This window comes from Sabethes cyaneus, chromosome 2, assembly GCF_943734655.1.
Source record: "Sabethes cyaneus chromosome 2, idSabCyanKW18_F2, whole genome shotgun sequence".
NCBI classification, from domain to species: domain Eukaryota; kingdom Metazoa; phylum Arthropoda; class Insecta; order Diptera; family Culicidae; genus Sabethes; species Sabethes cyaneus.
In genome coordinates this window covers 35,228,358-35,244,722 of record NC_071354.1, presented here as the reverse complement: position 1 = coordinate 35,244,722, position 16,365 = coordinate 35,228,358, and the positions used below count along the sequence as shown (strand labels likewise).

General features: G+C 37.6%; 1 protein-coding gene across 1 annotated transcript; it reads left to right on the top strand.

Moving 5' to 3' along the window:
• Positions 1 to 10,082: 10,082 nt before the first annotated feature.
• Positions 10,083 to 11,557, top strand: LOC128734118 (ras-related protein Rab-18-B-like). The gene is made up of 4 exons (XM_053828142.1): positions 10,083 to 10,339; positions 10,577 to 10,744; positions 10,802 to 11,069; positions 11,127 to 11,557. The coding sequence occupies exons 1-4, from the start codon at positions 10,269 to 10,271 to the stop codon at positions 11,223 to 11,225; spliced, it is 606 nt and encodes a 201-aa protein (XP_053684117.1). The 5' UTR covers positions 10,083 to 10,268; the 3' UTR covers positions 11,226 to 11,557.
• Positions 11,558 to 16,365: the final 4,808 nt, after the last annotated feature.

The window sequence follows — 16,365 nt, the reverse complement described above, 5'->3', positions numbered from 1 at the left end:
TTGAAGGGATTTTACCAATTCAATCCTATTTTATCAACAGCACATCTTTTCACTACACTTCTAATGAAACGGCAAGCATGCGTATTCATACAGAGCCGTATTATAACCGAACACTACAGCTGTAGCACATTTTGCCAACACAGATATCAAATTCGCCGAGGTTTAATCGTCACGCAGTAAAGAATTAGCGATCTGTTGGGACAACGAACTTGTGTCATTTTTTCTGGCACACTTCCCTAACACAGACATCAGATTGGACTAGGTTTAATCGCGTTCGTAAGAAATCTGTTGGCACGAGGGGGCTTTATCACTCTCTCTGGCGTACTTCCCAAGCAAGGACATCAAAATGGTCTAGGTTTAACCGCGGTGTTAAGAAATCTTGTTGAAATGAGGGAACTTTGTCACTTGTTTTGGCTTACTTCCCAAGCACAGATATCAAATTGGTATAGGTTTAGATCATCGTTAAGAATCTTCCAACCAATCACGAAGCGAGAATTCTGGTAAAACATAGGTTCATTATTTTCAATTTTTCAATAGTTCAACATCAGGAATCCATACTTTTCTTCATTTGGGTCAATTCTTAGAAGATTTTCCGATAGATTGATGTAAGAATATTGAAAATCGATAGGAAAACCGCTGAGCTATTAGCGCTCAAAACCTTTCATTTTTCGTGACGCTCGCATTTTTCGATTTTTTGGAATGACACCCTATCTCAAAACTTGCCGTAAGACGTAGTCCTACGTCAAAACATACGTTTGAGTGCAAAACGACAAGCTTTTGTAACCCTTAAAGCCCAGACACAATGCATACGGATTTTACTACGTTGCGGCAATTTGACAGTTTTTCCATGGGTTTTCTGTCAAATATCCGCAACGTTGTAAAATCCGTATGCATTGTGTTTGGGCCTTTAGCAAGCTCTATATGCAGCTAATATCGATAACAAACGATTTTTTGTAAGTTGTGCATTTGTTATTGCATTTAACTCGTAAAAAGTTGCACAAATAACAATTCAGTTTCACAATACAATTATTGCGTACTATTGGCACTTGAAATATAACGTTTAAATACATTATTTTTAGTGATCAAAATTAACCGGCGCCGTTTACGGCAGTAGTGTAAATGATCGAAGGCGATAAAATTGGGGTAATTCACTAATTTATATACCTTGGTTCACTGGTAACGACGGACAATAATACCAGCCATGAAATTCGGAGGCGTATTATCAGCGGAAATCATGCTTACTATGGGCTTCACAAGCAATTGCGGTGGAGCAGACTAAACCGCCGTACAAAGTGTACCCTGTACAAAAGATCATTTGTGGTGGACGCTCATGATTGAAATGGTTCAGCGCGACGCGGATCGGTTATGCTGTATAAGCGTAAACGGACTGTACCGCGTCGAACGGTGACAATTATACGCTGACACAGCGCATAGCGTAAAACGTACGACACATAGCATAGGAAGAAATATTTCAGTACAATATAGTCGAGAACGACACGTTACGAGGACCACATCTAGTATTCTTACTCCAAACCGAACCGCCATATCCCAAGAATATTGCATGGCGATCCTCGCCAGTATGCAGTGAAAGCGAGTTTCGATACGGTTAAATTTTCTGATTCACGCGTTGGAGATGCCCAAGTTAAAAAAAAAAAAGTGGTCGAGTTTTGTTCCGGAAGTTATAGTTTCAGAAATTGTGCAATGAAAAACGTCCTTGTTGGTTGCAAAGCGAAAAAGCACGCTTCGAACAGTGTTCTGGAAGAGACCACGTAATACGTGAATCGTAGAGTGAAAAAAAAAAAAAATTACAATGGGATGGTTTAGTGCGGATGAAATCATCGCACCGGCCGCATCAAATAGCGTCATTGAACAGAACCATACCGCACAAACAATTGCACTGTGCGTGATAGCAGCGTTGGCTGTAGGATACACTGTAGTGCGGATAGTAGCAAAACTGCACCGCCAACAGACAGAAAGTGTCGCCCAAAGAGCTATTAGTATGGCAAATTTGCCAAACGTGTAAGAAACTACCAAATGTTGTGATTCAAAATAAAAACAATTAAAACAATAAACAATTGCTTTAAAAAACAAACGTATAAAAAAAAAAAAAAAAAGTGTAGTGCTGTCCCAAGTAGCTTCCACGTTGCATTCGTACATCGACATACATTCTACGGATAAAAGTGCTGATTCAGTTGTACAACTGGAAATGATTTCAATCAACCAGACGATGACTGCGAGAGAAAATTTCGTTCGATGATTCCAGCTTCGGATGGATGGAAAATTTCACACTAGCGAGATATGGGAAATTTCGGCTGCTGCGGGGAAAAAAATGTCAAATGTGATGACCATAGAACATCTTAAATATAACCAGAGAAATAATTGGGAAGTATCCATTAGTAAAAAAAGAAGAATATAAATTACTTTACAAAAAAAAAAAAAATTTTGTTTTAGGCACTATCACTGGAATGGAAGAATTTTTCAAAGCAGGAGATGCGTTAGGGAAATTACATGCTAATTTAAAAAAACATGCCAATTATAAACCAGGCACTAAGGTAAGGAAAATAAAGGAAATCCAAACCATATTAGAAGAGCTAAAAAGGGCCGTAAACAAATGTAAAGCAATAGAGACTAAAGCCCAATTTAAAAGAAGATATCTACAACTAAAGTCTGTTGCTAGGCAGTGCTATAAGCTGCTTGGCTCAGTACCTGCTAACCTAGACGACACCTTAGCCCCTGAAGGCACTAAAGGGGGTGAGGGTGAAAATTCGAAAATACAAGATAACGAAGAAGACTCAGAGGAATCAAACGACGACGAGGAAGTTCTTCAAGAAGAATTTTCAGACTTCGAAGAAGAAGAACGCTACGAAATGGCGACCAAACTAGACCTTAGCTTGGCCATGAAGGTAGTCGACAGATATAATGGCGAACCATCGAAACTGTCCATATTTATTGAAACCGTCGAATTGCTGGAGGAATACTCCAACGGAGTTCCACCAGCAGACGTCCTGAAATTTTTAAAAACAAGACTAGTAGGCGCAGCCCACGGGGCAATCGATAATGCCCGAACAACCGCCGAGGCGTTTGATGCACTGAAAAGAAAATTTTCGGTGAAGATTACACCGAGAGCGGTGGAAAAGGAGATGGCATTGAAAAAACAACATTCTAAACAAATCGCAGAGTTCGGCGCGGACATAGAAAACCTGTCCGCTAAATTGGCAGCCGCACACGTTTCAATGGGAACTTTCCCAAGTGAGGCGGCAGCCCTAAATATTGTCGAACCTGTAGCGGTTCAGGCATTTGTCGAGGGATTGAAAGATCCCTCAACACAATTTTTCGTAAAAGCACGGAATCCGACATCGCTAAATAAAGCGATATCGGATGCGTTGGAGTGCCAAAGTACTCCAAAAACTGAAAATAGTTTAGAAAATATGATGGCACTATGGTGCACATCAGGAAGAACGCCCTATAGGGGCAACGATCGAAATAATTGGAGAAGCCGAGGAAGCTCTAGAGGTCGTGGTGGTTACCGAGGAAACACTAGGTACCGTGGTAGGGGTACACAACACAATAACAACTATGGTTATAACAATAACCACCAAACCAACCAAACCTACCGAGGAAATAACAGTCGCGGGAGGAACAACGGACATGTGGCACATATGGCCGAACCTCAGCAACGACAACAACAGCAACAACAAACACAACAACAGCAACAACAACAACCTGTAGAAGAGGCACATTTAATCGATCTTTTTCGTTAATTTTAGTGCGAAGAAGGCTCTCAGAGCAAAATTTAAATTATTTGGCAGAGTAATAGAACTCATAATTGACAGTGGAGCATCTTGTTGTATTCTGGACAAAAGATGTCTTCCCGAATTTATCAATATCAATAATTCACACACATTAGAAATCAGTGGTGTAAACGGAGTAACCCGTACTCTGGGATCCGTTGACACTTTTGTGGGGTACAAGTCTGTGGAATATCCCATTAAATTTAATATTATAGAGAGCTTGCCGGATGCAGTTAACGGCTTGATTGGCACAGATTTTTTGAGAGAATTTGGAGCCATTGTTGATTTTGTGGGTATGGAGATGAGATTGCAACAACCAAAAACTGAAACATGCTACATTATACCGGCTCGTACTGAGGTGGTAAGGTACGTTGATACCGGTGTGACGGGTACTTGTGTGGTACTACAACAAGAAATAATGCCACATGTTTTCATAGCAAATTCAATATCAGTTCCAAAAGAAGGGAAATTACCCGTAAGAATTATTAATATAGCAAATAAGGAAATTTGCATTGAAACAAAAAATATTGAAACAAAGGATCTAAAGGATTACAATGTGGTAGGAAAAATTAAACTGCCAAAATACGATACTAATAGAGCAAGTAAACTTTTAAATGAGTTGAACTTGAAACATTTGACAAAACAAGATCAGGCAGAGATGCAGAGGCTATGCTTAAAATACGCTGATGTGTTTTGCTTGAAAGACGATAAATTAACAGTAACGGATAAGTACACATCCAGTATTAAAATAAAGGATGGCACAACTCCAATATTTTCTAAACAATATCAGTGTAAACAGTGTTTAGTATATTTGGATGATCTCATCATATTTGGTAGAAATCTAGAAGAGCATAACAAAAATCTCTCGAACGTTTTCCGAAGATTGCGAGAGGTAAATTTAAAACTAAACCCCGAAAAATGCAATTTTTTGCAAGAAAATTTAGTATACCTGGGACATTACATATCTGCTGAAGGCATCAGGCCTGATCCTGCTAAAATCGAAGCAGTGAAAAAATGGCCGATCCCTTCCACTGCGGATGAAGTCAAGCGATTCGTTGCTTTCGCAAATTACTATCGGAAGCACATAAAAGACTTTGCTAGGCTTTGCACACCGTTAAACAAGTTGACCAGAAAGGGTGTAAAGTTTGAATGGAGTAGCGAATGCCACAACTCATTCGAGAATTTAAAACAATGTTTTATAAATCCACCAGTACTGGATTACCCGGATCTAACGGAGACCAACAAATTCAACTTACATACGGATGCGTCTGGATATGCGATTGGTGCTGTGCTATCTAATAGCAACGGCAAACCGGTTGCATATGCCAGCAAGACTCTGAATAAAGCCGAATCAAATTACAGTACGATAGAAAAGGAGTTATTGGCTATGGTGTGGGCTATCAAGCATTTTCGACCATACCTGTATGGAAGAAGATTTGAAGTCTACAGTGACCATAGACCATTAGTTTACCTTTTTACTTTAGCTGACCCCTCCAGCAGATTAACAAAATTCAGGTTAGCTTTAGAAGAATATGATTTTGAAGTAACTTTCAGGAAAGGAAGCGAGAATGTGATAGCGGACGCGTTGTCACGCATTTCGATTCAAGACCTGAAAACACTTCATGGAAAAACAGTTCTAGTCGTTACCAGAGCTTCGAAACTTAAAGGCGAAAAAGCGAATGACGATAGGACTGATCAACCTTCGTCTAAACAAGACAAATACGTTAAAATGGTAATGAAAGATAACATAAAAAGCATACAAATCTCCACAGATGTAATTGAAATTCCCCTCAAAAGGACACAAATTGACCTACGGGCAATGTTGTCGAAGGTGGCGGAATATTCAAAAATTAATAATATAAAATATATAATCATCAAAAATAATAAGGAGACATATGACGTCATTAAAAAATATGAAGAACTACAGATATATGGTCGACCATCATCAGTAAAAACATTACCAATTTTAATAAAAATCGGAGAGCAAATAGAAGAAGTAACAGACGAAAGGTCAAAGCTTTTAATACTAAACGACTACCATATATTACCGACAGCGGGACATGCGGGTATTAGACGCACACTTGCAACTATAAGCAAAAGATATTTTTGGAAAAACATGAAATGCGATGTAGAGAATTTCATTAAAAAATGCAAGCAATGCCAGATATCAAAAGTTGGAAGATGCGGAAAAACTCCAATGATCATTACGACAACAGCAAGCACAGCATTTGAAAAAATCTACGTAGATTTGGTTGGTCCTTTGATACCTACCAATGGATACGAATATATACTAACAACGCAATGCGAGTTAACAAAATTTATAACCGCAACACCGATACCTAACAAGTCAACAGAGACAGTAGCTAAAGCATTCGTGGAGCATGTTATTTTAAAATATGGTGTTCCACAACGAATTGCGTCGGATAGAGGAACAGAGTTTATGTCGAGTTTGTTTACATCCATTGCCAAATTATTGAATATTCAAAAACTAAATTCTACAGCTTACCATCATGAAACTATAGGTTCTTTGGAGAACACACACAAATGTTTAGGAAACTTTTTACGCATCTATTGTAACGAAAAATTATTTTCTTGGGTACATTGGATACCATTTTACACATTCGCATATAACAATACCGTTCACACTAACACTGGATACACACCTTTTTATTTAGTATTCGGAAAAAATAGTAACATGCCTTCAAATTTAACAAATGATAATCCAGTGCCCATTTATGACATAGACAACTATAGCAAGCAATTGACGTTAAAGTTACAAGTATGCCATCAAGAAATAAGAGAAAACCTTCTTTCTAGCAAGATGAAAAGAACAATGAAAAATAACTTAAACATTGTACCAAAATGTTATAACAAAGATGACTTAGTCCTAATTAAAAATGAAATAGGTAAAAAATTGGACAATAAATTTATAGGTCCATACAGAGTAGTAGAGGACATAGACTCAAATATAAGGGTAGAGATCAATGGTAAAGAGGATATAATACATAAAAATAGAATAAAAAGTTATAAGGAATGAAAATAATAATACATATAATTTGAAACAATAGGACGTGTGGTGGACGATTGTTTCATAATGAGTTCTTTCAAATTACATGGGAATAATACGCATTATATAAATCCTAGTTCATATTTCCTTGTTTAGTTTAAAAATTCTTAACTATAGATAACAATTTTTAAAAAATGTAAATAGGGCGTGTGGTGGACGCTCATGATTGAAATGGTTCAGCGCGACGCGGATCGGTTATGCTGTATAAGCGTAAACGGACTGTACCGCGTCGAACGGTGACAATTATACGCTGACACAGCGCATAGCGTAAAACGTACGACACATAGCATAGGAAGAAATATTTCAGTACAATATAGTCGAGAACGACACGTTACGAGGACCACATCTAGTATTCTTACTCCAAACCGAACCGCCATATCCCAAGAATATTGCACATTAGACCGTTTGTTCTCTACGGGCATGAAACATGGACAATACTCGAGGAAGATCTGCGAGTGCTCGGCGTTTTTGAAAGACGATTGATAAGAACGATCTTTGGCGTACAGGAGAATGGAATGTGGAGGTGGATGATGAACCATGAACGCGCATAGCTCTCTGGCGTACCTAGTATCTATAAGGTGGCTAAACCTGAACAGATACATCATTTGCTTACGCAGACAATGCACATAAACACGATTTGTTTGTACTGATCTAGCGTGTTCAATCTGTTTCACAATGCGCTTTCCCAACGATTATGGTAGAAATCTGATCGGAGAATGAAATATTCGCTGCTTGCAACTGCCACTGAATCAAACCACCAAAACAATAATAAAGAGCAGGGCAGCCAGTTTACACAAGCTCCAGCATATTTAGGGTTACCAGTTGTTTAAATTAAAAGCTAACCCCGTTAGTTTGCATGAGGAATCGTTCAAACGAACGGGGGTCCACTGTACTTGATGTCCAAGTACAGCGGTAGCCCACAACCGAGTTAACAAGAACAGAACAAGAAACCTTGTTCAACAGGCTTTGTCTTTAGGACGGCAAGCCCTACGGCAAGCCACTTAAGTAAGCAATCAAGAAAATAATATTTGCAGATTGCATCAAAAACCCGAAATACAAGGAACTTGCAGAAAGAATGCAAGTAAAAACCCAGCAACGAGCTGTCATTGATTCATGTCAAATTTTTACGAACCGTCAAATTGTTGATTACCAAACAGTAGAGGCAGAAGAAAATTGAGACCACGATTGAGATCATAGATACGTTTCGGGATAGTTATTTCGAATTCGAATTATACAACTGCAAATAATTCAACATATAGTGCAAAGTGACCTAAATTTAACAGTAGATAAACTCACGTTATGAAAATTTGGTGCTACTATGTAAGTTTACCAGAAGCTGTCAGTGCTGCTACGTTCGTATCCAGCGATGCTAAAGTTTCGAAAATGTTTGGAATGAAAAATTGCATTAATGTTAACAAACAGGCTTCCAACATAACGTAATGTATTTGGATTTTATCACACTATTTTTGGTAAAAATATTTTGAAAATAGAAAATAGCATAGAAACAATTTGATTGATATTGTTTGATGAAGAAATACGACTGATAATATTCCCTATTACGAAGTACTGCAACGGTTCCATTTAGATCGCAACACTGATTGCAAGATCTTTCACTGTTTCCCTGCAGGTTCTGTGCATTTAGGAAACTGCGTAGCGTAGCCATAGGCGGGTAACAGTTCAAGGGCGAACTGATTTTTTCTCCTTAATTTATTACGACGAATATCATAAAAAACAACATTCTTCGAATAGTTGAACAGAAATCAATCCTGGGTTTTAAACCTGATGTGTCCTGATTGTTGAATGCGGAAATTGCATTTAGTGCATTTTTCACTGCAATCTGCAATCTGCAATCTTTTTTAATAAAAAAAATTAGAAAGGTTGCGCCGTATTGACCAATGTGTGGCGTAAAATAGCGTCAAATAAATAATAGAATCTTCCTAAACAATTGTTACGTGTTTTCAGTATTAGAGCTTGCTAACCCCAGTAATAAAAAGGCTACAAAAACTTATCGTTTTTCACTCAAACGTATGTTTTTTAACGGAGTATAACTGGGGGGAAACAAAAACAAATGTGTAAAATCAACAAATGTGTAAAATTTACAAAGCTTGGTCTGTAAGGTGGCAACAAGAGGGATCAGATACATTAAGAATAAATAACATTAAAAAAAGTCAACAACAGCAACAACAAATCGCACGTCGATGTGTGTGTGTGCGGCAAACGTCAGCAAGCTCAATGTATTTTGTAATTTGTATATTTTGTGATGCCATTGATGAATATTCTTACAAGTACCAAAATTGGAGTATTTTCACGCACTCAGCTAATAAATTCTAGGAAAAAATTGAATCTTAGCAATAATATGTGATTGGAATTGATAAGAGCCATTACTTTTGGCTTCATCAAAATACAAATAATACTATATTTAGCATTCGTTTGTCCGCACTAACAATTATCAATAAGCAAGCTTGTGCAAATGCCATTTAATTCTATTTAATTGATTCTTATATTCTTTCCTAGATTTAATAAATAGATGTATTGCTGATTGCAAGGAAAATTGTACCATCCAAACTGCGAAATCGCTCATAAAAGTGCGATTCTGCATTAAATCGTTTCGGTATCTTCAGCGCACTTTTTCGTTACATTCCAAGCAATAAGTAGGGTAACCAACCTATTTTGGACCCCATCAGCAGCTGTACATAATTTGGACACTTCCATTTGATTTTGCTGTAAGTGTCCAAATTATGTACAGCTGCTAAAGGGGTCCAAAATACGTTGGTTACCCTACGCCGAAGAAATCAAAATGATTTAAGTCAAAATAGCACTTTTATGAGTGATTGCGCACTTATTGATTGGACAGTCTCCTTGCAATTTGCAATTAAATTGTCAATATTTTTTTTTCGATTTCTGTGACCGAAAAAATTTAAAGAATAAAAACCATATTCTTATAAAACGTCAAAAATTGTTTTAGAAATTCTATAACAAGAAAATTAAAACCTCTCTTTAAAAATTTGTTTTATGTATTTTCAAGACTTTTTTGTCCAAATTTCATCTGCCGGTATCTGTGTTCAAGATACGAACTATTAACGATCCCACGTGGCGCGGCCCACGTTGAACAAACGAAAAGCAAACCGAAACTGTCATCAGTTTTGGCAGCTCAAAATGAATTATAGCTGAAAATGCAACAAACAGCAGTGAAGGAATGAACCGCAGATAAATCATTGTTATTTTTAATCGCAGCGCAGGCCTTCTCCAAAAAACTTCTGCACTGCTCTCATACAAAAAAGTGGAACCGAATAAAGGAATGTAATTTTCTACAATCAACCAGCGAAGTTAACAAGAAGTGTAGCATATTAATTGGTGACTAGAGTTTTGGTTTTATTTACCAGTGTTCAACCTAAGTTTCATAACGCAATATGCAGCAGGACAACATTCTAGCTACGTTTAAAATCCTAATAATAGGAGAGAGCGGTGTCGGAAAATCTAGGTAAACAATTGGGATGTAATCATGTTTTATTTCCGTATTCAACAATCAGGTTTAAAACCCAGGATTGATTGCTGTTCAACTATTGAAAGAATATTGTTTTTTATGATATTCGTCGTAATAAACTAAGGAGAAAAAATCAGTTCGCCCTTGAACTTGTTACCCGCCTATGACTACGCAGTTTCCTAGCATAGATAATCCGTAAGAACAATTTGATAATGATGAAACTATTGATTTCAGTCTTATGCTACGATTCACCGAAGATGATTTTGACCAGGACCAGGCATTAACGATCGGTGTAGACTTTAAAACCAAAATAGTCGAAGTAGATAATCTAAAGGTAAAACTAGCCATCTGGGACACTGCCGGACAGGAAAGGTTTCGGACGCTAACCCCTAGTTATTACCGGTAGGTTCCATCTTTTCGTGCCTTTAATACCTCTTGCTGATAAAAAATCTGTTTCAGAGATGCCCAGGGAGCTATATTGGTTTACGATGTTACGAAAAAAGACACATTCCAAAAGTTGGAATCGTGGCTGAACGAGCTAGAAATCTACGGGACGAGGAATAACATGGCAAAAATGATAGTCGGAAACAAAATAGATTCTGCTGAACGAGCTGTTAGCAGGGACGACGGGTTTCGCTTTGCGAAACGGCACCGAACGATGTTTATCGAAACCTCGGCTAAGACCAACGAAGGCGTACGGGATGCATTCCAGGAAGTGGTTAGAAAGGTAATTCAGAAACTTTTCCGAGTTTGAAGTCGGTAAATGTTGTTTGTTTTTATGCAGATTATCGAAACGGACGGTCTTTGGGAACGCAACGAGTACGGGGATGGTTTGGATCTTCAGTCTAACCAAGGACGTTCGCCAGGATCATGCTCGTGTTAGTAGTGGAAGCGATGCATCGGGTGACTGTTAGATGCTAAGGCCATATATTTATTAGTTGTATTTTAACACTCTTTCTGTTTTCTGCGGATCCAACTAACCGATTTTGAGTATATTTAAATTTGTTCGGCTGTAGGTCATGGTGTGGACAAGCAGAACACAAACTATAGGTACAATTTACTCGTAATTCAGTTTAAAAAATCCTCTAGAAGTGAAACTATCGGCTCGAGTATGTATTTCAGAACTAATCAAAATGTGGATGATATGGATAAAAAACAACTTCACAACATATATCATAAAGATATTATTTTAGTATAAATAAAATATTACCGCATGGGTTTATGAACAGGTAATGTATTATTAGAACAATATGTATGTAAATTTTTGTGTAAAGTTTATTTCATGTCGCTGATATTCGGATGAGGTTGGAAAGCTGATGCAATTAGCTTTTTGCTGAATTCCCACGGATCGGTTTTCGATCGAAAGACTATAGTATTTCTTTTTTGTCTTGATTTTGAGATACATGTACGAGGAAAGTGCGTTTGAAGTATTGTACAGCGATGCACTTCCTTTGAGGTAACCCTACAGTTTATGCTCTGCATTGCGTCGAGATCGAATACCGCAAAATCCTTTAGATACATCATTTCTGCAGGCATAATAAACCTTGAGAAAATGCAAAGAAAATCGTGTTTTTCAACTTTCCAATGTAGGGCTTCCTCTTAAATATCAATTCTGTGCAAGAACTTTGCACACAATTATTTGATTGCTTTGCATATTGATGATAACTAACACAGTGTTATCAAAAAGTTAAGTTATGTTCCAAAGACGTGTCGATTTCTATCTCAAATGATAAATAAGATGGTATAACAAAGGTTCTTTTCACCAACAGGTGGATTAAATCGGGTTTCAAAGTTTGTGTTTATTCTTCGCGGCTTATTTGTCACGGCCTTATAAAGGGTTACAGTGATACAAATCCGTATTCGTACGGCACCTTGCAGATTTCGTTTTTCAACATTCGAATGTTTAACAGAAGTTTTAGGGACATGTTATTCAAGTAAAATCATAGTGTCAGATGTTAATTTTAAGGTATGTATATCTGGTTTTGGAAAAATGGTTTTTATTTATCTGAAAAAAATACTATAAATTAGCGTAAGAAAAAATCCACTCAAATCCATATTCGTACGGGCTTCGAATTAATAGTTTTGGTTTCGCAGATGTGGCTTAATTTCAAAGATTAGCATTTAATATGGTATCCTTAGCCCTTTGGTCATTGCAACTGCCATTAGTCGTTTTGGAATGCTGTCTACCAGTTTTTTCGTGTTTTTGGTGGGAATTTGGTCCCATTCGTCTATTAAGTGCTTTCTAAGACCGTTTTTGTTAGAAATTTGATGGTTTCTAACTTTTTTGGAGAAATATTCCAAAAGGTTTTCAATGGCATTGATGTCTGGAGATATTGTGGTATTGTGGTAAGTTTTGATCAGTTGTAAAGTAACCGTGTGGTTAAAAACCCTTTGTGCTATGAAGCTCAGTCTCAGTAAAACTTGAACCTCTGACTAAAGTCCATTTTGTTGGCACTTGGCTTCAAATTTTGCTTTAAAATGTCTAAATCGATATTTTGATCTATTATGCCATCGATTGAAGACTAAATTGCCAACACCTTTAGCCGTAATCCACCCGCTTACCACCATTCCACCCCAGCCGTGTTTAACCATCGCTTTGTACATTTAGTTCATTGTTTGGCTTTTCCCAACAATACAAAACGACGACGGCCTGCCTTAGGCCCCGTACAGAGTAAGCGCGACAGCGACGCGACACGACTTCGCTCTCATGTTGCTAAATGCACAGTCCTGCTTCGGGCGAAAAAGGGCTGCGCGTATAACTACAGCAAGAAATATCGCGTCGCATGTCGCTTGCACTCTGGCGGTACCCTTAAGTGATAAGAGTTGTTCTTTGTTCATCGTTCAATTTTCTACAGAACAGTAGTTTCATCAGTTGAAAGTCGGAAAAAGTTAAACTATAGCCATAATTTTTACGGTCTGTGGAAGAACTGATCGACTGCAGTAATGGATTATCGCGGAATCCATTTCAATGATCTACCCAACCTAGTGTTGCACCGTATATTTGTTAATTTACCAAGTTTGGCCGACCGGGCAGTGCTTTCTTTGGTATGCCAACAGTGGAATGAAGTGGCTTTTGACTACAGCTTTTTGGATCACATTAGAATAACATTGAAACTTTGCACACCAACAACAATTACACGTTACTACCAGAGCATTCGCATATACCGTCAACCTGATTTAACTGTGGAAGAAAAGAATGTCACAAAAATACTGACATCGTTTGAGAAAGTAAGCTCATCCTTGAAAGAACTTATATATGACGCTCCACTAGACTTTCTTACGCTTAAAATACTTTCAACATGTCCACGGCTTGTGAAGCTCGTATTCCGCGTCGACATGGTCGTGCCAGATGGCTTCAACGACCAACTACCGGTCCTAGAGAATTTGAAGGAATTACACACCGCAAATCTGTCAGATTTTGACGTCATTCGTGTAGCTCCGAATCTGCGTACGCTTCGAATTAGCCGTAGCATTTATAATTTTTCAAACTGGACAAAAGAAACCAAGCTTACAGCTGTTGAACTTAGTTTCGACAGCGAGAACTTAGCAGCAGAATTAATACAGTTTTGTCCACTGCTGACCAAGTTGCGTTTCCGGCAAATTACTTTACCGCTTCGACCTTTGGCTAGCCTAACGCATCTTAAGGTAAATCATTTAAAAGTTTCGATATCGAAGTTTTCATCACTAAATTATATTTTGCTACAGATTCTTTCTTTATGTATTAATGAAAATCCTTTCGAAATGTTAATAAACGAGAATAGTGTTTTTCCCAACGTTGAAATACTCGAAATTGTCACAGATGCGGAGGTGATTTTCGATACTCTGCAACATTTGTTTCCCAGAGTTCACTATTTAAAAATCAATTGGCACGAGCAGTACCATATGCCAGAAACGAGAAATCGTCGCCTTTGTTTCCCGCAGCTGAGAACCTTGGAGGTTATGAGTTACAAAACGGAAGCTCTACTTGATCTGTTGGCTGGGCTCTGCAATCTGCGTACGCTTATTCTGCATAGCAAGCTACTGTTGTCAAGCCACCTGCCGCCCATGAACGGCCTCCAACAGTTAACGTTGCACAAGGCTGGGTTGACTGTGACCAAGGAAATGGACGCAAATTTTCCGAGCTTACAGGTTTTGAATTTATACACCGGCTCGAACTACTATAATAAGCGAGAGCTGCCATCGAGAATTACGGTTAGGCGTTACCGCAAGAATTTTTGCAAAGATATATTCGATGTTATACCGTGAATGATGTGCTGGACTAGGTTAAGAAAACTGAATGTAAATAAATTAAATTTTAAACGAAAAATCAAATTATTTTTCTTTTTAAAACTCAATTGGTATAATAATACAGAAAGAACCCTCCCATGGGTAAATGATTTGTCGAGTCTTCAACAGCCGCTTATTAGATTTATGTGTAGAATGTAATCTAACCTAGTAGCCCAATGTTCTGTCCACCAGAATGCTCCACTTCAGGTTCAAAATGTCCTCCATCACCCACATGATGAGTATAATCGTTGGATTGCGACGAAGACGCATCACTATTCCTTGCGTCTGTTGAATCGGATGAGTCTTCTATACGTCATATATATATACTAGGTTGACCCGTCGTGGCTAGCCACGATACCAAAACCTTTGAAAATGCAATACAGTGGGACTTCGAATTTGGCATGGTTAGATTTTGGCAACAAAAGTATCCGTTTTTGGCAGCACAAAATAATTTACTTCCAAAAATATGCTTAAATGTCAGTCAGTTTCTGCATACATACTTTAAATTACGAAAAAATATTGCCCAAAGTGTGTTCATGAAAAAAAGTTTGCGGTTATAGAATGTTTCGAACAATAATATTTTTATTGCATTGGACTACATCTTACCGCAGGTCGCCAAAAACTTACTTGCACCGCACGGATAGCTCTTGGCGGATTTTGTAAACATAAGAAGGTTGCAATCGTTGATTAATAACGTTTAATTTCTAACGCACTTACATTCAATTTTTTCATATCCAAAAAGGGTCTCGATTTTGGCACGGTTTCGATTTTGGCAACATAGGCGACACACATTTGTTGCCAAATTCGAAATCCTACTGTATACAACGTAATAGCACGAATTACAATTTATTAGTGAAATATCTCAAAAAGGTATACCGTTCTAATAACTCAAACATATGTAATCTACAAACGGAACAAACGGGGTTTAGACATAAAGTGTTAAAATCTACGAATGGTGGAGAACGTCCTGCTCGAGGCAGAACATTTTGAAGAAGTACTCAATTTTAGAACCTAGATAAAATTGAAAATCGGTGTCGCCAATACTATCATTGCAGTAGATGCTGTTTGCATTATTCCGAGCAGTCGTTTGCTATCTAATCCGCTACCACTCGTTGAACCACAATTACAAATACCCTTCCTGTTTACTAAACGGACATGCTTTTGGATTAGTTATTTGCTTGAAATCGAGTCAACGCAACACAAAGTCTGATGTAGATTTCGACGGCCTTTTTTGCGGCCCAGTCTTTAAAAAAATTGAACACTTCTAAAACACTTTAAATAAAATAATTTACAGTAAACGTCTAAAGCTACTTTTACAAAATTCTTAAAATTAGAACCTAAATTTGCAATTATTTATGTTATTTTATAATGAGATATTTCAGATCGCGTTCGTAAATCAACTTAGCAACAAAATCATGTAACAACATTTCACATTAGCCACATTTCGATTTCTTTGCTCCTGGCTTTTTTTACTATCAAACTTTGAATGTGTCCTTGATAAAACATGAGACTATTTAAGAAAATACGCTACATCATCTCGTTGTGATTCAAATATCATCCAACACCTGATTCGGAAAGGGTTTTAGCTACCATTCTCGTAAGGAACACCGGAAGAAGTAAATGTAGGTATAAAGATACTCAACAGGATATGCGTTTTCGCGCTTTATATTGAGTATGCGCTATTTTGGCAGCTTCTGATAATTAATTATAGCTTGATTAAATCGTAGGCTATCCTTATTATCACGTGCCAAATGACA

Bases quoted from the DNA above. Each gene is read 5' to 3' on its own strand.
- LOC128734118 (XM_053828142.1), top strand. From the start codon at position 10,269: ATGCAGCAGGACAACATTCTAGCTACGTTTAAAATCCTAATAATAGGA. The intron at 10,340-10,576 runs GTAAACAATTGG...TATTGATTTCAG, and splicing joins AGCGGTGTCGGAAAATCTAG to TCTTATGCTACGATTCACCG. The intron at 10,745-10,801 runs GTAGGTTCCATC...AATCTGTTTCAG, and splicing joins CTAACCCCTAGTTATTACCG to AGATGCCCAGGGAGCTATAT.